This window comes from Salvia miltiorrhiza, unplaced genomic scaffold, assembly GCF_028751815.1.
Source record: "Salvia miltiorrhiza cultivar Shanhuang (shh) unplaced genomic scaffold, IMPLAD_Smil_shh original_scaffold_220:::fragment_1, whole genome shotgun sequence".
In the NCBI taxonomy this organism is placed as follows: Eukaryota; Viridiplantae; Streptophyta; class Magnoliopsida; order Lamiales; family Lamiaceae; genus Salvia; species Salvia miltiorrhiza.
Window position 1 is genome coordinate 235,774 of NW_026651504.1, and position 23,866 is coordinate 259,639.

At 39.7% G+C, this 23,866-nt stretch overlaps 2 protein-coding genes across 4 annotated transcripts; both read right to left on the reverse strand.

Annotated features, from left to right (window-relative positions):
- Positions 1–7,435: 7,435 nt before the first annotated feature.
- Positions 7,436–16,526, reverse strand: LOC131003543 (protein CELLULOSE SYNTHASE INTERACTIVE 1-like). Of its 2 annotated transcripts, none has more exons than XM_057930056.1 (8): positions 16,260–16,526; positions 15,657–15,781; positions 14,964–15,037; positions 11,417–14,456; positions 8,756–11,300; positions 8,217–8,671; positions 8,024–8,140; positions 7,436–7,920 (listed from the first exon to the last, which is right to left on the reverse strand). In XM_057930056.1, exons 2-8 carry the CDS (start codon positions 15,657–15,659, stop codon positions 7,762–7,764), a joined length of 6,393 nt encoding a protein of 2,130 aa, XP_057786039.1. In that variant the 5' UTR covers positions 15,660–15,781; positions 16,260–16,526; the 3' UTR covers positions 7,436–7,761. The 2 variants fall into 2 exon arrangements, with proteins under 2 accessions (XP_057786039.1, XP_057786040.1); XM_057930057.1 differs by having other exon boundaries at positions 16,182–16,478.
- Positions 16,527–19,068: 2,542 nt separating this feature from the next.
- LOC131003565 (MICOS complex subunit MIC60, mitochondrial-like) lies at positions 19,069–23,846 on the reverse strand. 2 transcript variants are annotated; one of them, XM_057930087.1, is made up of 13 exons: positions 23,665–23,703; positions 23,478–23,541; positions 23,202–23,253; positions 22,266–22,961; positions 22,056–22,160; positions 21,781–21,936; positions 21,531–21,608; positions 20,983–21,075; positions 20,762–20,881; positions 20,587–20,664; positions 20,018–20,197; positions 19,721–19,822; positions 19,069–19,633 (listed from the first exon to the last, which is right to left on the reverse strand). In XM_057930087.1, exons 3-13 carry the CDS (start codon positions 23,211–23,213, stop codon positions 19,400–19,402), a joined length of 1,854 nt encoding a protein of 617 aa, XP_057786070.1. In that variant the 5' UTR covers positions 23,214–23,253; positions 23,478–23,541; positions 23,665–23,703; the 3' UTR covers positions 19,069–19,399. The 2 variants fall into 2 exon arrangements, with proteins under 2 accessions (XP_057786070.1, XP_057786069.1); XM_057930086.1 differs by lacking the exon at positions 23,202–23,253 and having other exon boundaries at positions 23,665–23,846.
- Positions 23,847–23,866: the final 20 nt, after the last annotated feature.

The window sequence follows — 23,866 nt, forward strand, 5'->3', positions numbered from 1 at the left end:
GCGGCGGCGGTGGTGGTTGTCGGAGGTGGTGGTCGTTTGCAATTTGATGCTAATTTTGAATCAGTTTTTTGTGCTAATTTTTTTGGAAAATTTGCGATTTCTAGTTTGTTTTTCTGGGCTCCATTTTTGGCAGCATAGCATAGGGAATCGGTGGTGGTGGGGGTGGTCGGCGGCGGCGGTGGTGGTGGTCAGTGGTGGTGGTGGTGGTGGGCAGTGGTGGTTCCGAGAAATGAGAGTTGAGAGTTAAGTCCCTAATTAAATACACACCACAACACTTTATTCCTTAAACTACCTCGTCTTAATCTCCGTGCCCAAATGACCTATGTCTTTATTAATGGGACGGAGGGAGTATATGAATACAAACTGATTTTTTTGGGAAACAATTGCGCAATGATTGGGTGATGAGACATTATCCAACTCACAATTTCTGCGCAAAGAATCCCAATTGCGCAAAGAATAATTTATGAATTCAAGTTGTTGATGCCATCCAATTGCGCAAAGAATGAACTAGTTTTAAAATGCAATTGCACAAACTGATGTGGTTCGATTTTGGCATAATATATACTCCCTTCGTCAGCCAAGAGTATGTCACAATTGTCATTTTGGGCGTATGCAAAGAGTATGTCACTTTTCTTTTTAAGACATGATCTCATATATTTTTCTTATCATTTATCTTTACAAACACCCATTATTTACAAAAAATACCACATCTTATTCAATTTCAACCACTCATTTTAAATAATGGTGGGATTCTTTCTCTACTACATAAAAATAACCAACCATTTTATTAAATCTCGTGACCAACCAAAGTGACATACTCTTGGCGGACGGAGGGAGTATTATAAATTCAATTTATGAAACTAGATTAAATTTAGTTTATAATTTTAAATGTTTAATAATTACTATTTATTTAAATATATATATATATATATATATATATATATTAATAATATAATTCGAGCAGGTTGGAGTTCAAAACCACACCGTTTTTTCAAACTCGAACTATGCAGTTTTTCAAATTTCAAACCTAACTGTACCATTACATGTATAAAAATCAAACCAACCCGTCATTTTCGATTCGATTTGGCGGTTTCAATTCGATTTTCCTCAGCTCTAGATGGGTTTGCATCGTATTTAGCGAAAGTCTTACACTTTATGACACAATTTGTTAATTTGTAAGAAAAATTAGGGGTGTGCACATGCACCTGTTCGGTTTTGGTTCCCCCAATTTTTTTTGATTGGGCGCCGAATCGATATATATATAGGGGTGAGCTACTGGGAGAGCACATATTAAAATATGAAATAAGAGCAATTTTTAATGTATGAATTTTATGTAGAACACTTATGAATTCGCTGTTTAAAGGTATGAATTGTGAAAAATAAATTTTTGCTACCTTTGGGATTCGAACTCAGGACCATAAATTCATCTAACAGAATTACAAATCAATCGTAGATCTTGATGATCTAAGGGCTGAAAATGATTCTTATTTTATATCTTAAGAAATGCTCTTATTTTAACCCTTACCTAATTTGTACTCCCTCCGTCCCATTAAAACTGGCCACCTTTCCTTTTTAGTCTGTCCCACTAAAAGTGGCCACTTTCTTAAAATAGAAATATTTACTCCCTTAAGATCAATTAAGTAATTTAATTAAATTTTCTAATTAAACCTAATCTCCCTAAATAAACACACACACAAACACAAACCCCTGACATCCCGAATTGGGTGCTCACCCCCTAAGCAGCACCGGCCGTGCGCGACCCCATGGCCGCCGCCCAACAGCACCGGCCGTCACCCCATAGTCGCCGCCCAGCAACAGCATCTGTCACCGGAAATAAGAAGAAAATGGGGGCCGCGAATGGAGAATCTAGGGCTCGGCGGCAGCGATTTTCCGGCCGTGCGAAATGGGGTTGAGCGGTGGAAATTGAGGGAGACCGGTGGTGGCGGCTCCTGCTGTTACTCGCATCTGCTCTCTCCCTCTCTCGTCGCCGGCCTACCTTGCCATATATCTCATCTCTCTCTCTCTTCACCGGAAAAAGAAAACCAGGTTGGGATGGAAGTCTGGGGCCGCGATTTGGAGGCCTAGGGCTCCGATTGGGGCGAGCTGCGGAGTATCGATTTGGGGGCCTAGGCCTCCAGTTGGGGCGAGCAGTTGGAAATCGAAGCCTGGGTCCGCGATTTGGGGGTGAGCAACGGAGTATCGATTGGGTTGTCTCTTTCATTTTTCTGGTTTTTGGTTGAAAATCGAAGCTTGGTTTGGGTGAGGAAGGTGATGCGCCGATGCGAAGCCTGATTTGGTTTTAGTTTTTGGCTGAAAATCGAAGCTTTTTTTAGTTTTTGACTGAAAATCGAAGTCTGGTTTTGATGGGCGCCAAAGCTCGCCTGCTGTTGACTCGCCTGTGAAGGTGAAGTATGGTTTGGGTGAGGGGCGAACGGCGATCCGGCGCCGGCGCCGCAAGATGCAGTGTAGTTAGGTTGAAGAAGATAAAGATAGGTTGAAGGAAATAATAATTAATTCATTAATTTTGATGGACCACATTAATTAAATACTAACTATCCATTTCTTAATCTCCGTGCCGAAAAGAATGTGGCCGCTTTTAACGGGACGGAGGGAGTATATATTATTTTTAGTTCTATTATTAAAAACCCTAATTCTATACTCTACACTGCACACAAAAATTAGATTCCAATTTCTCATACTGTAACAACACGACTCCAGACTTGACAGCTATCACGAGTCTTTTCTAGCGTGTTTTGTCCTCATTCGCACGCTCCCCGAGAAACTTCACATAGAGTTGCTCCAAGCCAAGCACGCTTAACCTTGGAGTTTCTTTCACATGGTCCCTCTCTTTCAGGTGCATTTCGGTTCGTTTATGTACCCCTCCGCTTCAAAGCACTTATTGGAGCCGCTCATTGCCCGTGTCTTGTGCACCGGTGATCACTTCTTACTTCTGCCCCGAGCGTCACATACCCACTAGCTTCCGCTTGGTTCATCCCCGAACCACATCGTGCTGCAAGAGGTTCGGCTCTGATACCATCTGTATCAGCCCGGCTCCAGACTTGACGGTTGTCCCTACAGACCAACACGAGTCTTTTCTAGCGTGTTTTGTCTTCACTCGAATGCTTCCCGAGAAAATTCTCAAGGGTCACCTATCCTGAAATTGTTTCAAGCCAATCACGCTTAACCTTGGAGTTTCTTCCACGTGGTCACTAGAAAAAAAGATACATCTTGTTGATATGAGTAGCACCTATCAAATTATTTAAAATTTCCTCGAATATGCAGTCTCATACCTGCATATTCTTGGAATCTTCTCTTTCAGCTGTGTTTCAGTTCGTTCATATACCCCTCCGCTTTGAAGCACTTATAGAAGCCGCTATTTGTCCGTGTCTTGTGCACCGGTGATCACTCATTACTTCTGCCCCGGGCGTCACAGCCTCTCTCACTAAATCCTACTGCCGTCTTCCCTCCCTTTAGCTGTCGTCCACCGACGCGGCGTCACACCTTCAGTCGTCCTCCACCGGCGTGGCATTGCCCCTTCGTCCATCTTCACGTCATCATCCACCAACGCGGACTGTGCAGCGTCCTGCCCTCAAATCCGCAATCCCTCTTCGCCGGTGTGATTTGCCGTGCATTGGCCCTCCCCCTCCAGCACAGAAGCAAGCACACAACGACGTCCACCCTTGGTCGCAACACAGCGGCATAGCCCACAGGTGATCGAAGATGAGGTGAGCACAAAGGAATATGAATTGTGGATGAAGTGTGGGCAGTTATTGATAAGCTTTTGTATGAATCTGATAACCAAGCCGAAACAACTTGCATGGCATAGGGTACTAGAATGAGGAACGTAGTCAGTTGACTGCTTCTTCGTCTTTTGGCATGGGGATTATCACACTGAAAAAATCATGGCGGCTTGCTCGAAAAGGTCTGCCCCATTGCTGAACTTTTGGCTGCAGTGAATGGTGTGAGCTTGATTCACCCTTTGAAGTTTTCACCGACTCGCACGATGACCAAGCTGCCGGAGGAGGCGCACAAGATTTTTTTTGTTGTTGTTTGTAGTTATCAACTAGACAATTTTCCCATTTGGTTGGAACATAGTATATGATGAATTTGAGTACGAAAATCGTCATGACCAGCCAAGATCATGTGACCCATTTTCTTAGGATTATGCCACACAAATATTGTAACACGAATAATCCTAACTAATTCAATATACTTATCAAATTCCATAACTTAACACATAATCACACGAAATTTTCCAATTCCATTTTTATTTTCTCAAACAAAAAACGAAATTCACATTTACCAAACGTACGGTTTTGTCTCGATACATAAAAATTTTAGCCACAAGTTCACTTACTTAACCACCAATCTATCATCCGCCTAAATTTGAAATATTGTTGCGAAAACGGGTTTTTATGATTTTTTTTTTCAGTATATAGTACATGTAATTATTGGTGAATGTCGGTATGCGATGATTAAAAAAATACTAAAAATTTATGAATTTAGTGAATAATGGAGAGGCAGCCACGCCTTGCTTTGATTCAAAGCATTGTCATTATTCAAACGTGCAAGCAAAAATGCAGAATCAACATGATTAGCCATTAATAAGATTTTTAGCTCAACTGCCTTAATCACGCGCATTTACATTTTTCTCGAATCTTTTTTTCTTATATTTTCACTGCAAATAAATTTGCGCATAATGTTATCTAACATGAAGTGCTGCATATCTATCTATAACTGTTTGAAAAAAACAATAGAAAAGAGGCACACTTTTACGCATTTGGTGGCACGATGCAACTATCCTGATTAATAAAATTTAATTAATATAAGAGCATCCGCAGTGGGGACCCGATAAGGGGGACTCGAGTCACCCCCGAGATCGGGTCGCCCACTGCAACCTCAGGTGACACGAGGCGAACCCGATAGAACGGGGCATATTCGATGGGTGAAACGGCGGGCGCGTGCTTTGCACGCGCCGATTTAAAATAATAATAATAATAAATAAATTCGAATTTTGAAAAATTTGGACGTTGGACTGGACCGTTTTTTTTTTGGTTTCTATCCAAATTTTTGGTCAATTGACCGATTTTATTTTATTTTCTTTTTTTCCTCTTCTATAAAATCTCCTCTTCTTCTCCTTCGTCTTCACTTCTCATATTCTTCTTGTTCTCTCTATTTCTCTTACAAAAAAAATGGATCCACACAATCCTAATTGGTACGATTCAAATTGGGTACCCGACCTCTCCAACGTGTACCACCCCAATTTAGCCGGTATTAACTTGGAGGAGGAGCCTCGCCCAAGCGAAGGAGATGTCCCACCGGCCGCCGCCCACAGTGCGTCGAAGCCAAAGAAAAGCGGGCGGCGGAAGGCTATGGCCTTCAAGGAGAAGGCGCCGGAAAGAGAACCGGAGGAGGGAAAGACCATTCGACACACATACACCCCCGAGGAGACGGACCTTATTGTCCGTATTTGGACGGAGGAGACGAACGACTCCATCCGGGGGGTCGATCAAAAAGGCGAGGCCTACTGGGGCCGAATTCTAGAGAGGGTGAACGCTGTCCTCGGCCTCGGCTTGAAGCCCCGCCAAATAAATGGACACTTCGCCCGAGTGGCCCAGGAAGTGAAGTTGTGGGAGAATATTTGGGTGGAGGTTTGCGCGAAGTGGCCTTCCGGCCACTCCGACGACATGCTCCAACATAAGGCCCAAGTCATCTTCCAAGCAAGGAGCCCAACTAGCAGCGCCTTCAACTACTGGAATGCATGGAGGCTGCTCCGGATCAACCGGAGGTTCAAGTCCATGTACCTTGAGGGCAACGTCCATTCCTCCAAGAGGACGAAGACGTCAGAGATAGTGGACTTCACTACCTCGGCGTTGGGCGAGGAGATCACGTCTTCCCGGCCGACTGGAAACAAGGAGGCGAAAGCGGCAGCGAGAGCGGCGAAGGGGAAAGGAAAGGCGTTGCAAAGCTCCGGGCCTTCACCAGAATACATGGAGAGGATGAACAGGTCGGACATCACATCAAACAAATGATGGCCGAGGTCGCCAAGTCCAACGAACTCAAGCAGAAGATGCACGACGATCCAATTTTATTCATGAAGACCGACGACATGAGTCCAGAAACCCTCGCCCTCCACAAGCAGCGTTGCGCGAAGATCATCGCTAGGATGAGAGAAGTTGGAGATCTTTAGGATTTTATGTTTTTAGTTTTTAATTAAGTAATTTTAAATTATGTCTTTAGGTTTTTTTCTTTTTTTTTTAAATGTAATCTTTAGGATTTTTAAAATTTAATGAAGTTTAATTTGAAGTCAATTGTGTTATTTAAATTTCTGCAATTAAAAATAAATAAAAAATACAATAATCAAAACTAAAAAGATCAGGTCAGCTATCATGTCATCCCACTGCAGCCTCACTGACCCAATGCGGTCCCCCCTCTATCAGGTCACTCCCACTGCTGATGCTCTAAATAAATCCTAATTAAGTAATAATTAAGTCTTATTAATACTTTATCGTATAGACGACCGCATATAAGTATGTTTTTGCATAGGAACTATATTAACTACTGCTTCACTCAGTGCTTTGTGACATTCATAATTCTAACACTAAGAGTGTAATATCTTTGATTGTAAATTTATCGTTTAAAATTTTTTTTATCACATTTTAGTGATTCTCATTCTTTTTCCTTTTTTTTTCTTTTTTGAGGGAAAGTGGTTCTCACTCTTTATTTATTTATTTTTATTTTATTTTTTTTCAGGAAAAGTGGTTTCCACTCTTTTTATCTCATGTTCTCTTTCGTGAAAAAATTTATAAAAATATTATGAAGAGAAAGAAAAGAAGGGAGAGAGAGAAAATGAAGAGATATAACGAGAAAAATAGAGATATGAGTATATATTTTGGGGAAAAATTGAAAGATGATAAAAAATAGAGAGATTAATACAATATAAAAAAATATTATCATACTTATAATTTGTGACATTATTATCATGAATTGGAGTGAAAATGTAAAAAATGCAGCCGAATTTTTTTTCCTTCCTGCCAAAAGAAAAATTTTCAACTAAGAAAACACGTGAAAAGAAAAAAAAAATGGGGCCCCATCATTTTTCATAAAAAATTACGCAACCTAATTTAGAACATGAAAGTTAAATTTTATAAAGTCTAAAGAAAGGAAAAATAATGAGTATTATTGTGAATAAAATTTGGATCTCACTATTGTTCTGAATTTTCTTTATTTTTTATTTTTATTTTTTTATATTTAACTTAAATATATTCAACTAAAATTATATTTTTATTTAAAAAATATAAAAATATTCATGTGGATTGCATGAATGTAAATGCTAGTAGTTTGTTGTAACTCCTCATGAAGATGTTTTGGGGGCGGAGGAAGTAATATATATTCAACTTTGTGATATCATGATAGGTATCATGTAAAAAATAAAAAAAGCAAATTCAACAGCAGTATTATATATTGAATTCGACTCAATTTGTTTATCCCAAGCAAGAGCACAATTACATTATCTTGCCTCAAATTTCAAATAAAGTACAACTTAACAAAAATCTAAAAAATAAAATAAAAAAAGATCTCACTTAAACAATAAAAACGACTCAAATTACAAACAAACAGCCGTTTGGCACAGGAGGAATTGCTGCAAAAGATTGCCAAAAACTATATACACTAACACGATAAATTATCACAAACGGAAAAAAAATAAAGAGCAAAATCTGTATCTTTTTGTGCATCTGTTTTCACTTTGAAGTAAATTTGCTAGTTTACCTCAGCTTGGGGCTTGTTAGACCATTGGAATTCTATTTCCAGATTCCTCGACGGCCCGCTTTTGCTCTCCGGCAGCAGCGTGTACTCGCCCGCAACTGCGCCTAGCATCACCACACGATCAATCTGGATGGTTACCTTCCCGAATGAGCTCTGCAGTTAAAGAAGTAGACCCAATAAGAGTAGGTAGGGAAACACGGTGGAATCCACTGAACACAGAGTTTTTGTGTAAATCTTGTCACTAGAACTCATTTACCTTTCCCATCTTGCTCTTGTTCTTGCATGAAATGTGAAGCTTCTGGCCTTTGGGAGGACTCTCGAACGACCACGAGAAGCTCTCATCCCACTCTGGATTAGGGCCGGTTGATACAACCTAGAGCAAAGGACAGTTGGAGTAAAACACAGCAAGAGCATGAAACGAACGTTTGGTGACGAGTGTAAATTCATACCTTGGTTTGCCGAGGGGGTGTGTTTCCGAGGGTTAGCTTGCAGTATACGCTAGCATTCCCAACGGATTGCCTCATGTTGCTGCCTCGCTTGATTATTACCACTAGTGTGCCTGGCAAACACTGCAGCAAAAACTCAGCTTTCTCCTGAAACCGTGGTGGCCCCGATTGAATCAAGTACTGTAGAAGGGGTATTGCATCTGCAGCAGCAATGGATTGCGCTCGAGAAACTTCAGCTGGACACGCCGACCATGCTTGCCTAAGAAGAAATAGTGCGTCCAAGGCAGCCTCTTGAGTTGCCTCTGAGGTAGTCTTGAGAGAAGCGACCAGATGAGGAATGCTTAGTGTTGCTGGCTCCGTTGCTCTAAGGCGGGGGAAGTTGCCAAAAAGTGCATTTAGAGCCTTCAGATACTCTTCATTTACTGTGCCAGTAGCCCATAAGTCTTTCTCGATTGCAGCTAGAGGAACAGTGAAAAAATTAGGTCTTTCATCAACAAGATATTAAAACTTAAGCTAGCTGGAATGAGGGAGGTGAATTTTACCTGTTATAGCTCTCACAGTTTCGCTTGAGGCGTATTCTTGAATGGTGTTGTTAGAGAAAAGAAGTTTGACAAACATAGCTGCCTGGATTGACGTTTCAGGGTCGCTAGAGCTGATTAGATCGAGCACAACCTGAACGCCACCAGCTTCTGCAACAGCCCTCTTGTTTGATCGGCTGTACATAACCAGGTTCTGCAAAGCACATATAGCTACTACTTTCATTTCCTCTGTAGGTTGATCTTCGAGGAGATTCACCAATGCACGACAGGCTGAAACAGCATCTGCTGTTCGGGCAAGAGCCTCGTTCTGGAATAGGTCACCCAGAGCAAGGGTGGCGAGTAACCTCGCCTGCTGACCTTGGGTTTGAGGATCCAAAAGGTATTGGGACAATGGCAAGATTGCAGATTTGGTAACTTTAGATTCCCTGATTTTCACGTTGTTCAGTAACACCTCGAGTAGTCTGGCAGCTGTTTCCTCACACTGATGACTTCTAAGAAGGTCCAGAAGCGCCTCGATTGCCCCACTTTCAGCCATTGCTTCAGCACTTGTAGAGTCGTCACTCTCCAACACGAGAAGAGCACTCAGAGCACCAACGACAGTACTCTCTGTTCCTGAACGCAGCAGCCTGACCAGCACTGCAACGGGAACTTCCAAATAGAACTCCGAACTAAATTGCAGGATGCTAGATAACACAGAAGCAGCACACTCCCACAAAGCATGAGGGAGAAGAGGATCTGACTGGAGTATAACATTTGATAGCTGGCCTACACCACCTTCTTTTGCAATTTCATTTGGCCATATTGTTGAAACATTAACGAGAGCACGAACAGCTCTCTGTTGCAAAATAGGAATGCCGGAACCAAGAATGCGTACCAGCGGAGGGATTACTTGCTGTGTTAGAGGATCTTTCTGAAGATGTTCCTCCATTAGCAAGTGGGAGAGAAGTTCTGCTGCTAACTGTCGCACTGCTGAAGCCGGAGAGTCAAGCAAAGGCAGAAGGGGTTCAATGGCTTGTTGTGATGTAAGAGTATAATCCGCACGGCACTGTGGATGCTCAAGAATATTAACAAGAACCTGCAATGCGCTGTGTTGTCCATCAGGTCCAAACTCCGATCTTGTCAGCAACAGGAACAGAGGCTCGACCACTTTTGCTGCAGAAGGACCTTTTGCAATGCTTGCATTGTTTGTTAGTATTCTAAGCAATTCAGAAAATGCAGCACAGAGAAAATCAGGAGCTTCATGAAGTATATCAAGCACACACTCTATTACTCCAGCTTTCACCATTTCCATCTTACAGGCAGGCCTATCTTTACCTAATTTAACTAGAGCTCTTGATATAGCTTCATGAAGCAAATAGTTTCGACCGTATAGAAGGCCTACAAGGGGGATGACGGCACCATGGGCAGCAACAAGTTCTGCCAGCTGGTCATCATCAAGGAGCTTATCTAATGCACGGACAACAGAATTGTGAGCTGGACTATACTCAGAAACAAGCAGAGAAACCAACGGCTCAACACAGCGTGCTGCTGCTAAAGTGGATCGTATCCTAGTGTTGCCAAAAAGCACACAGCACAATTCAGCAGCATCTCCCTTCAGCTCCATAGAGTAATTCGACGAAAGGATCCTGCACAGCACGTCAACTGCATTCATCTCAACATCAGCAACTGCAAGGGCTTTCGATGGGTTTTCATTCAGCAGTCTGATCAAGGCAGCAATAGCAGCATGCTGTTCTTTCTCCAAACCTGTACTCAGAATTTCCACGAGAGGCTGAACAGCTTGCCTGGCAGATTCAGCATTCCTTACATGATCAGCAGAAAATAAGTTTTCCAATGCTTTAGCAGCACTATATCTTGCTGCTCTTCCACCCAAGCGCAAAACTGCTACAAGTTGACTGACTGCACCAAATGCAGATTCATGTCTCCTTATCTCAGCTGTGCTGAACATAATGCCCAGTAAATCTGTAGCAGCTTCCTCGTATGCATCTTGGGGGCCAAGAGAAAGATACTTCGTCAAGCCTTCCAAGGCCCCAGACTCTACCATGGCAATTTGATTTGTAGGGCAATCTGTAGCAAGCTGGATTAGAAGTCCCAGAGCAAGAAAAGGTGCTCCAGGACGTTCTGGAATAGGTTTAAGCAAATCCACTAATGCTGGTATAGCTTTCCGAGAAGTAGCGCCAAGCCTGATGTCATCTACCCTGAACAATCGCTCGAGGGCCACTTGATCAGGATAACTAACCAAAGCAAAGTCCTCTGCCAATTCCAAAAGGTCCTGTATATCAACATCAGCACAACCAAGCAAGGAAATGAGTCCTGCTGGTGCTCCTGAATTTGCAACCGAGAGAAGAGTCCCCCTGCTACCATTACAAACAAGACTTGCTACAGCTTGTGCAGCAAAATATCTGTTTGCTCCCTCTTCAGTCCTCAACAAACTAGCCAGTACAGGAATCACTTTCATAGTTGCATGAACACGTATGATATCTCGATCTTGGAACAATATTGCTAACAATAATGCACAAATCCATATGCTGCCATCCTCCTTATAATCAGCCTGAAGAAAAGAAGAAGAAAAAATCAGTGCAAGTTTTTTCAAGACTATGCCAGCAAGGTTGTGCATCAGAATCTAAGCCAACTAGTACACTCAAATGAATAAAATAAACCACATACCAGTATGTTGTGTGTAAAGGATTCAGAAATTTTTTCGGTGAGAACTTCAATTGCACCAGCCTCCATGATCTCAACTTTGCTTCTGTCATCACGACTAGCAAGGATAGAAAGAAGCCAAGTAGCGATATTCACACTACTGATGACTGACGTACTTTTCTCTTCACTTTCTTTTTCAATTATCCTGGAGATACTTATAATATCCTTGCTACCCTGATCGGCAGCAGGGGGAGACTCTGAAGAAGCTAACATTCCAACAAGAGCATGAATGAGTAATATACTCATATTAGATCCATTTAAATCTTCAACTACTCGTTGATAATTGACTTTCGCAGTGCAGACGAGTAGTGCAGCTCCTCCAATTTTGATCCTTGCATCTGAGGAACCGATCACCCTTCTTGTAATAGATGAAATGCATCCAGTGGCAGAGGCAATAGTATTCCCAAGAACTAGGGGCTGAGCCTGGGCGAGCCGAGATAATATTTCTATAGCCTTATCCTGTAACAATGGTGTGGCATCAGCAATACATGAGACTATTGGGGTAATGCCACTCGGATATTCAGCAAGAACGGTCCAAGCAGGTTTTACTTGCTCACCATCTCCTATGGATCTGGAGAGAAAAGCAAGTGCATCTAACGCCTCCGATGTAGCAACTGACCCACTGTCAGCAGTTTCGAGGAAAGAAACTATAGCAAGTACTGTTCCATTACGATTCACGCATTCAGTTAAAGAAGAATCAATCTGACGAGAACGAAGAAGACGGGCAATTGCCGCTGCTGCATGGATCTTGCCAGCATTTGAGCCTTCACGCAATACTGTAGTGGCAGGTAAAATAATTTCTTCTGAGATAGCTTTTTCTGAAGCTTCATTGTCTAAAAGGAGATTGGCCAAAGCACAAACTGCTTGCTCTGCCACGTGCAGTACTGAAGAGTTAGCAAGCACCACCAATGTAGGCAAAGCACCTCTAGCAAGAGCAGCCACATCACGGTTCTCTTTAACTGAGAGAAATATAGCAGCAAGGCACCTAGATACTTCTGCTAAGATGGTTTCAGATTCAGAGCTCAAAAGTTTCATGACAGATCCAAGAGTCTTAACAGCAATGTTAGTTTCACGCAAGTCTTTTCTGACATCAAAGATTCCAGCAAGAGCCAGTGCAGACCTTGCCTGAGTCTCTTCCTTGAGAGAGCTCAATATTTTTATCATTGTCTCAATTGCATCATTTGCTGCACTGCCTTCACGCACCATATCACTTAGAGGGGCCACACAGAGCAAGCTTTTTAATGCATCTAATACATAAATTTTGGACTCAGGCAAATCGCTGACTAGTAATGCAGTGAGTTGGCTGATAGTTGCTGTATCTGACTTGTGAATCAAATGATTTAAAGTCTTAGCAGCAATCTCCTTCCCATTGGGTCTTCCATTCTTCAATAGCCAGAGTAAAGCAGGAACGGCATCAGCACTTTCAACACAAGCACGTATATCCTCACTATGATTACAGAGGTTACCAAGGATGGTTGCAGAATCTTCTTTAGCCTTAGCAGACCCAGTTTCCAGAATTTGAACAAGTGGAGGTATACCACCAGCAGCAGTAATAGCCCATTTGCTATCATCGTTTTCATGGGACAGAAGGCAGAGCAATGCAACAGCACACTCTTGTTGTTGTTCCGATGATAGACCAAGAAGAGATATTAAAAGTTGAATCCCTTCACGACCTTGAAGGGCCTGCCACAATGTACCCTCATTGTTGCAAAGAATAAGTAAAGATCTTATCAACTCTTCCTGAACTTCGTCTGTTGCCATTGTAATCAAACCTATAAGCAGCCTCTTTGCATCAGAATTTGCAAGTTTGCTTGCTAGTATTCCATTACCATACAAACTGGCAAGGGCTTCTATTGTGCGCTCCTGGATTAAAAAGGGCATCTGAGGTTTGAGCTGCTGTAACAATGTCTTCTCTACCTCTTCCGGATCTGATGCTCTAGCATATTCAGCTTTGCTATCATATATCATCAGGGCAGAAGCTAATGCACCCAGCGTGTCAGCTACTTGTGCAGGAGATGAACATGATTCGAGGCTTTGACCAAGACTTGAGATAACGTAAGACAAGCCACCAGATATATTTGCAAGAGCACACATTGCGTTCTCTTGCAAAGCTTGGGCAAACTCACCCTGCATAAATTCTTTAGAAGGAGCTATTGTAGCATTTATCAGAACAGGAATACCATTGGCATTAGCGATCTCCCGCCTGGCTTCTTTGCATTGTGCAGAAAGAGATTTAAGAGCAGATGCAGCTTCTGCTCTAAGTGGAGCTTCATTATCCGGCCCGAGTAGCTTGAGGAGCAGTTTAGTAGCTTCTGCAGCCAAGATTTTGGAACAAATAGATGCATCTTCCATCATCATGGATGCAAGGAGAAAGCACACATTTGCTTGAGTACTTGACTGGCCTGTTGTAAGCAACTTGACCAGTACATCAACCCCTCCAGCTTGTATTGTTGCTGGCCAAAATCCCTCGGTGCTGCTACAAAGATTCCGCAAAGCTCCTGTTAGTAAGTGATCGACCTCATTTCCTGCCTTAAGTCCCTTATCTAATTGCTGCCACAAGGCAGGGACAACCCCTTCTGTTGAAAATATTTTTGACCCGACATGATCCTTCGCACCACCTTGAGACACAGCATATATGGTCTTTGCTGCTGCAATTTGGCCTTCTCTCGAGTTTGACTTGAGAAGACCAAGCAATGGGGGAATACATCCACCAAGTAATACTTTGACTCGTAGTTCATTCTCTTTACAAAGAGAACCCAACACTACAGCAGACTGTATCTTTATCCCAAGTGATCCAGACCGAAGGAGAGAAACGAGAACTGGAACCGCTTGCGAATGTGATCCAACTGCACCAAAAGCATTTTCCCTTGTGTTGATTAACTCAAGTAATTGCCTCAAGCATTTCTCTTTTTCCTGTGATGATGAGGAACTCTGCCGCAATTGCTCAATACATTGTGCAACACTTGCTAATGTTCCATCTGGGTCCTCCATGCTACCTCGATCTCTGAAGGTAAATAAGTCTCATGACTATCAACAAAATTAAGCTAAATATAAACTGAAATGAAATCAAGCAGAAAAAATGAAGTAGATATGAAACTGATAATTCACTACAATAGCTATGGAAATAACAATATTCCTAGACTAAAATTTATATAAAAAAAAAAAAAAATTAAAAAAAACACTGCTGTTACTTACAAAAAATAAATTCAATAGGTTTAGGTAAAATAAAGCTTCAACAATGAAATGCCACACCATATATAGCCATTAGAAGAAGGTAATGACCTCAGATAACTTAGGGAGCTAATAAAGTTTAGATGAATTCTGGACTATCTCATTGACAACACATGGAGGGTCTTAACACGTATGTCTAGATTTCAGGAACAAGTGTCATCGCTAAGCAACAGCTCTCAGTTAAAAACACATACAATTATAAAAGATCAACCTTATTGAAAAAAATAAAAGATACGAAACTTAATTCTGTGCATGAGTCAAAATAAAGCAACTGGCTAACCTTGAACCCATTTTCATGAGTGCATGGGGGGTAGGAGGTTCTGAGTCATGAGGTCTACCTTCCCCATTTCTCTCCTACAACAGAAAATAAAAAAAAACAGCTCAAACTAATGTTAACAGATAGCCCTGAAAATGGACACTTTAGGAAATGGAGCAGGACTACAAAACCAAGCAAAATCATGACATGATAGCACATATGCAACCTAACAAATGATATAATGCTTTTCGTTTAGAAGAAAGCAGCACGAGGATTGGTAAATATACAAACTAAAAGAATTTTTAACAAGGCATTCAGGATCTCATCTTAATCTTTTAAGGAACCAGACTGGTTAACTCAAAGTAGAGAATACATGCAACAGATTAATATTGGAAATCAGGATTTTCAGGAACATGCTCTCATAGCTGAGAGGTAAGAAACTAATAATCTCCTTCATAAATAACATTATAAAAAGAAATGAAGATGTAACTACTTAAGGATGAGTCATTGATCTCTTTGATACCAATCTGAATAACATGCAGAGCAGAATTAATCTCAAACAGGAGAAATCTCATTATGAGTAGTGCATGTGATCTGAACACTACAAATAGAATCAGAAATAATTCATTCGGATCCAGACAGTTCAGCAGATTTCAAGATTTAACTGCAGAGACAGTCGTAGACAAACAAAAAACTAGTTAAGGTAAACAAGTTTACCATGTCATTAGAGGGAATGCTACCATTAGGAGCAGCGACCCTCCAAGCTATTGTAGCCGCCAGCTTTTCTGCGATTCTGAAGCCTTCACTTCAGATCCGGATTGCCCCCTCACAGCAGCAGCGTCCTGTTCAAATCACAAGTCAGCCGCAGCACATTTAAAGCTAACTAGACTAAATCAAACACAACTATAATCTATTAGTGAACTTCGTTTGATAGCAGAAATGTCAGTAATCTGAATGTGAAATCCAACTGAAACGCCCCCCACTAAAAAATAATCATCTTGCCTCATGTTAATTTCACAGAAAGTTGCATCCATTTGAATTGATGACTAAAAAATTATATCATCATCACTTGTGGAGAGAGAGAGAGAAAGAACTTTCAATTGAATCAATCATACGAAATAAGCAATAAAGCAAATCCTATAGAATTTCAACTAAAATGGTTTGAGAAATCATCGGATCAAATACATCCATGTAGAGAAGCTGACAACTTTCACGCAAAAACAGTAAATCCAGATCACATACTGCGAACCGACCGGCAAATTCTCCATGGATTTAAAACCAAATGTGAGAAACAATAAGATCTAGCAGATGTGGAGAAACCTTTTACTAGATTCAGCGGAATCGCATTAAGATTTCCTTCTTCAACAATGTTGGTGAGCTTCTACAAATGTAGAGCGAGAATGGTGAGATGGAATCTGCTCTATCCCTCTCTTTTAGCAACTCTCTCCTCGCTCTCTCTCTCTCTTTCTAAAATGAAATCAAATCGAGAGTTTCGTAGCTGACACGCGAGGAGAATAGATTGCTTGGAGAGAGAAAGAGAGTGTATTGTGATGTGTCTGTATGTAATGTATATGTGAGAGAAGAAGAGTGACAGTGTGTGTGGAAGAGAGAGAGAGAGAGAGCTGTGCTGGGATGGGGTGGCGGACCACCGACAGCTTTAGCGACCGCGGCTGCAGCTTCGGCTCAGCTCGGCTCTCTGCCGTTAGCTGAATACTAAGTAAAAATTACTCCTTCCTACATTAAAAATGTCCTACTTTATAATTAAGTATTTTATACCCAAATTCAAATAATGAACATATTTTATCTTTTTGATGGTGATGGATTTGTTTGATTTTTTGTAAAAGTCTTATACATTTGATCGATTTGACAGCTATTAGTCAATGATACATATGATCGGTGGGTGGCTAGATCATCTGATCACTCGACCGGTAATCATATGTACTCTTGATTGATAGTTGTCGAACCGTTGACTCATAACTATCAAATCGATCAAATGTTTAAAACTTTCACAAAAATCAAGCAAACCCATCAACATCAAGGGTATTTAAAAAATAGGGGATATGAAATTTATGTTTATGAAAGATGACATTTTTCATATACTATAACTTAAGGAATTGAACATTTTAAATTTTCACTCAAAATTATTTATGCTACTAGTAATATTTTTAAATATGTCAAAAAATAATCGTAAATTATTTAAAAAAATTATAGCAAATGTAGAAAATCCAATATTTTTACTAGGAGATAAAATATAATTTTCTTGTAACATCTTATCATAGTATATTTCTACATAAATTTAGTCCTACGTTTAAAACAAATGATCAAACTAGTAGATAATATGTATACGCTCAATATTTATTTTTAGAGTTACGTTGAGGAAATATTGAAAAACTTAAATTAGATTAGCTAAAACTTGTAAGTAATTAGTAAATACGAGTATTTTGGGTAACTTTACAGCTATTGTAGTATATTTAGAAAAGTTGATTTCAAGTATCAAAATTATTGGCCCATTTTATTTAAGAAGTCTGATGTTGAACAAATATTATCTCAGTATTATTGATCTCTCTCTATATATATAGGGAGCGGTTATTCAATAAACCACCCTTATTTTAAGAATTACGAACCAGCAAAAATGCATAAATTTTATGTATAACACGCATGAATAAACTGTATAAAGGCATGAATTGCGAAAAATAATTTTTTGCTACCTTTGGGATTCGAACTCAGGACCATGAATTTATCCAACAAAGTGATGAATCAACCGTAGATCTTGATGATCTAAGGGCTGAAAATGGTTTCTAATTTATATTTTAAGAAGCGTTCTTATGTTAGCCTTCCCCTATATATATATATATATATATATTTTTTTTTTTCCTATAAGATTTTCTATATTTTTAATTTTTAATTGGATTATAAGCTAATGTTTGTAATAATATTGTGGAAAATGTCATACTTTAGAAAATAATTTTCTTGCATTAAAACATATCCAGGAGTTAAGTGTGTGTGTGAATTGAGATATATCTATATATATATATATATATATATATATATGGTGTGGTTCTAGAGAGAACTACATTATTTGTGAGAACCATCAAATCTAATGCATCCATAGTAAAAATTAATACATTCGTTGTTAAAATTAATGTACTAAAAAAAATTGCTCCCTTCAGGATTCGAACCCACGTTCTGCATTCATCCAACAAGGTGATGCATCCACCGTAGATCTTGATAATCGAATGGCTGAAAGTGGTTCTTTCTTTATATATATATATATATATATATATATATATATATATATATATATAGGGTGTGGTTATAGTGAGAACCACACTTATCGTGAGAACATAAGAACCATTAAAATCAATGCATCTACTATATAAATTAATGCATTCGCTATTAAATTTAATGCATCCGAAAATAATAAATTTTTTGCTCCCTTCAGGATTCGAACCCAGGATCTGCATTCATCCACCAAGATGATGCATCCACCGTAGATCTTGATGATCGAATGGTTTAAAATGGTTCTCTGTTCTAATTTTATTTAGTAGTTCTTATTTGAACCTCTCCCTATATATATATATATATAATATTTGCTATAGTCTATAGAAGTATGTACAAATTAAATTATTTTCTCATTACAATTTCGTTCAACCTATTTACTCTATGATTGAACATCTTAATCTCTCTCTCTCTCATGCAAGGCACATAACATAAGATACACCTAATAAGGATGGTGGCGAACAATAATTAATTAATAAATTAATGAATTTCAGTTTTGACAGACCATGTTCCATTTATTTGTCTCAATTATAAGTAATCTTGAATCCCACATGCAGTTAAGAAGTCCATATCCAAACCAACATGCCAATCATCTTACAAAATTACAAGAAACGTAAAACATTATTAAGGAGAATAAATTATTTCCAAATTTCACGGACCCCACTATTCCTTGAGAATTAGCAAAAGAGCCCTCTAATTGGTTTACACAATAAAAACATCATTTATTTACGTGTAGCGTGAATATTATTGTCGTCTTACTTGAGATTTGATTTCAATTATCCCGAGTTTTGATATCCCAAGTTTTGAAAATTAGCAAAGATTAGGTTAGGTATGACATCCAAACCACAGGAAATAGGAAATGGTAGGCCAGCAATGAGATATTACAAGAATCGTCCACGCCTTATCGCTATCCAAACTCGAAAATTCGACGCCCCACAATTTTTCAGAAGGCGTTGACAGAGACAGTGTATGCCCCAAAGGATTCGAGGCTATAAATTTGAAATATTCTACATCACAAGTCACAGTTAAGAAGCTTGAGGATTTTTATTTATCATGGCTCCGTACAACAGTATAAGCACAGGAAAAGAAACCTCTGCATTCGGTTTTCAATTACTTTAGGGCGGAGACGAACCTGGTGGCTTCACAAAATTCAACTCGAGGTTGATACGTTGTATGGTGGTTCATGTTAGGCTGATTGAAGTGGCGTAGGACTGCAAAACCGTCAAAGCTTGTTCTGTGATGGCTCTCTCTCTTGCTCGCCTGACCCAGTCGGTCACAACTTCTGCCGCCTGGCTGCCTCTAACCCCCTTCTCAAGAATGTCTGCAGCTTCACACAGTTTTCCTTGAGCTAACAGAATGTCGACTCTGTTTATGAGAGATTCGACTCCTTCACCCGACTCATCAGCCTCCTTAACCTGAACTCACAATGAAAATATTCATAGGCGTGAGGTTTTATTTTGTATTCTGAGGTAGGGTGCTGAGCTGCAAGGTAGAAAATGCACCTTTAACCACGATGCCACTTGAGCCAATGAATGTGACAATATCCCTCCGCCACCAGGTGGAATTAAACTGAAGTGCCTCAGAGTCCCCTTCATGGCATCAAACTGTAAAGACACGAAATATATAATGTAAATCTCTATGAAGACACACACGCGTGCACGCACAACGGGTGCATTTACAAGAAAACTAGGCAAAACGGGTAAAATTGACCCATCGGGAATCAAGTTAAACGAGGGTCTCTATCATCCAAAATTTCATAAGACGGAGAATTTGGTAGCAGACAGATAATTGCAACTTGCCTTGTGATTCAATTGGGACAGGGTATCTGTTCCATATTTTTTAGTGTCTTCAGGAAGTGAAGAGAGAACTAGAGGTATTAGTGAGTCTTTGTCAATGTCTTCAAGATGATCGCGAACAGTCTGTACTTCCTTTTCAATTGGCAACCCTTTGGATAGTGCATCCTCCAATGCCAATGCACCCTGCAACATGAGTGATTAAAGGAAAATCAGAATCAGTCAGACAGCCTACATATGAGTGCTCAGTCCAAAACCATGTCGTACAATCTAAGGAATTAGAAACATTGGAATCACAATTACACATTGCATTGATTGCTGTGTTTACCCAATGAAAGTTTTGCATTCAAACTATCCACTTCTTCCCCCTCTCTCTCTCTCATGACTCACAATATATCAGCTCATACACTTACTCTAATAAAAAGTCTTACTTTTATCTTGAATGATCAACAAAGTGGTAAAGACATTAGATCCATGTTCAGCTATGAAAATAACAGTCAATAAGCTAGGTGTAAAGATGGATTCAGGGTCACATCTAAAAGCATGTAGTAACTAATATGGAAATTAACACCTACCAGAGCAAGCTTGTGCGCAGAATGACTCTGGCGAGCTTCTTCAGAGCGTGCATAAAATGCCATGCACAAAGCATTTATCTGCACAGAACAGGAAGGGGTCCATAACTTGTACTTTAACGTTTTTGGAATAGGCTTAATGACTCCACAAAGAAATCAACATTAGCAAGTATCATACATGAAGATTGGCTTCAGCCATTTTCTCAATCTGGGAAGCCTTCTCACTTGCAATTGCCGCAGCCAGTTCAGCTTTAGCTATATCTTGCATTTCCTTGAGTCTTTGTTCCACTTCCATTTCCTGCACAAGAAATTCCAGAAATTGAATCGGTAAGTTAAAAGAGTTGAATGAGTTATATTTTATAAAGTATTGCCTATAACATAATGTTGAATCGTTGATACCTTCTGCTCGAGTTCTGTTTTGAGCTGTTCTTCTAATTTTTCTTGAAGTGATTTGAGAGCAACAGCTGCTTTAACTCGTTCTTTTGTTAATTCCTGAGAATATTTCAAAAACGAACAAATTCAGTGGGCAGATAAATATTTTTGGTCCATACAGAACTGAGGAACCCCTATTATCTTTCTGGTTGAAATGCAGATATTCCACTTCCAAAAGGAGCAATTTCTTTCCAAGGTAATCCTCAGCTAGCTAAGGATGTGAATTCCTTATGATTTTCAAGCACAACATGCAAGTAAAAACAAGATACAAAGATTTCTCACTTTCTAAGTACTCAAAGGTCGGGCCATTGTGGACAGAGTAGATGGGAGAAAAGGAAAATGGAAAACCTGGGTATATTTATACACATGCATTAATCAGGAGATCTAAGGAAAAAAATGCTATCACTAATTTTTCCACCAGATTGATAGTGACAAATGATGCAATGAAGATTGAAGCAAAGATATCAGGCAAACCAAATTACATTCCATTGGAGCGCAAAGGAAGAAGTTAGAACCTTATCCAAAATGGCTTCTCTCTCAGCATACATGAGTTCCCTGACCCTTGCATCCTTAAGTTCCTTTTCATATTTCTCCTGAAGAGTTGATGAACGTGTTATGTGAAACTTATAAGCATGATATACAACTCATGTCAACTAATGTCATGACATCTCGAGATAAATCCTCACAATAAGGCATTGGCCACAATGCAACTGAAAAGCAAAACTTTAATAAATTACAGGAGAGTGTGTGTGTGTGTCTCCTAACCTTCATAGCTCTCTTCTCTTCTGTGGAAGAACGAGCATCCATCTCTGCTTGTCTTTCCTCAGCAGCATGTATGGCTTGCAAGAAGTCAATAATCAGTTTTCCATCATTTGTTATGTAACCACCACCGCGGGCATCTTCTGCTGTGGAGCTAGTATCCTTCAATATCAGACATAAAAAGTATATAAGAGAAAAGATCATTCTTTTGATAATAATGAAGATATTGCTTAATATCAACAACTAAATTCTTCTTAATAACTATTTCAGGAAATACCGACCTTATGATTGTTGGATGAAGATGAAGTAAATTCTTCAGAATTGTCACTTAAAAGATAATCGCCGAGGAGGGAATCAGATTTTTGCAATATATCGCCCTGGACAACCTAGCAAAAGTTGCATCACACGAAATCTTGAATGATCCGCCCAGCAAACAATAACTGAAAACAGCCAAGTGAAATTTAACCTTGCCTCGGAAGCTAAAACTTTACCTCTTGTATGTTGTCGGTTGTGGTTGGCTCTCTTTGTACAGACTTTATTTCAGTGTCAGGAAAAGTATTTTCAGCTGAAGTAACAGTGGTTGTGGTCTCAATTGCCTTGTGCTGTGGCTCATCAGCTCCCAACCCCCCGCCCTTCAGATCAAAACTTTCTTCAGCTGGTTTACCAGTTTCATCATCAGATGAAAAGCTGCTCTGAGGAACACTAGGAATATCTCTCCGTTCAACGTGATCGACATTCACTGGTGTCTGAACTGTAGCAACTTTTTCTTGAAAACTTTTATCTTCTTCAGTTTTAATCGAGTCTGCATGTGTTTCAGTATCTTGCTTGGCATGGTCTACAAGGGTACTTGATTCACCTGATTGCCCTGAGCTGCTCCCAGAAATTATAGTACTAAATCCACTAGGTTGATTGTATGTGCCTTTTTGTCCTGGAAATGCCTCTGTAGCCTTATCACCAATCCCAGCATTGGTGTATTCCCTGATGCTTTCCTTCTGCCTCCCAATATACTCATCAAGAGCACCATAATAGTACGCAGCCAGGAGAACAGAACCCAATGCAAGGCCTCCAGCGAGAATCTTTGGTACCCGACTCTGAGGTTCAGGGACGTTGCTTCCTGGATCAAGCTTTTTTGGTCCATTTTTCTGAGAAACAGAAAATGCCCTTCTGGAAGAAAGATATGAAGGTATCTGCATATTAAATCAATTTTCAGAAGAGAACAACAACTTGAATCATCTCACTTGTAACTGCAGTGGTCCATATACACACGCCCAATATAAATACCAGGTATAAATTTTGGAGACTTCAGGAAAGAAGCAAACCAAAGAAACCCAGCACCAAGACAATCTTTATTAATTCAAGTTTTTCTTTCTCATCTTCACCAAAAACAAAACCATATGTCATTGCATTTTCTTACTTATGCAGCACACCTTCCAATACATCGCATCAAAGCTATTCTCTCCAATATACTTTCATCAGAAACTGCAAAAACATTACCGAATCATAAAATTTGATTTTCTTTCTTTTCAAATTTACATAACATAGTAGAAGAAAATCAGCATTTCCCAATCCAATTCAATAATCTAAAGCACATTGCATTTTGTATAATTCACAATGATGCAGCAGAATAATAATATTTCACTAATTATTCATACACATCAGTCCAGGCGCGTACACAAAGTTATACAAACAAAATGAATTAGCACCTGAGTTGTAGCTCGCAATGGAAGCCTACTGAGTGAACTACGAGATGCGAGCTGTAGAAGTGACCTGCAAAATCGTTGCCCAACAAAAATTACCAATAGAAATAAATAAACAAAAACCCTTGATACAAGATTAATCGGATATATAAAAAATCCATGCGTTTCATATATTTAGTGAATCATATGATACCTGCGTAACATTGCGAAATTGGATTCTGAAATTCAGCAGTGCGTTGAAGAAGATTTATTCTGTATTTATAGTCTTGAAGAAAATTGCAGACCCGTAAGAAGTGGGCGAAAAATTTGAAGGGAAAAATAGTCGAAGCTAGGTGGAGATGAGTTGTTAAACAAGACAACACGATTTTTCCCTTTTGATTATTATTTCTCTTTTT

Bases quoted from the DNA above. Each gene is read 5' to 3' on its own strand.
- LOC131003543 (XM_057930056.1), bottom strand. The intron at 14,457-14,963 runs GTTAGCCAGTTG...ATTTACCTTCAG, and splicing joins CTCATGAAAATGGGTTCAAG to AGATCGAGGTAGCATGGAGG. The intron at 11,301-11,416 runs GTATGTGGTTTA...TCTTTTCTTCAG, and splicing joins CCTTTACACACAACATACTG to GCTGATTATAAGGAGGATGG.
- LOC131003565 (XM_057930086.1), bottom strand. The intron at 21,937-22,055 runs GTCGGTATTTCC...CTGATATTGAAG, and splicing joins CTTCATCCAACAATCATAAG to GATACTAGCTCCACAGCAGA. The intron at 21,076-21,530 runs GTTCTAACTTCT...AAATATTCTCAG, and splicing joins GAGAAGCCATTTTGGATAAG to GAATTAACAAAAGAACGAGT.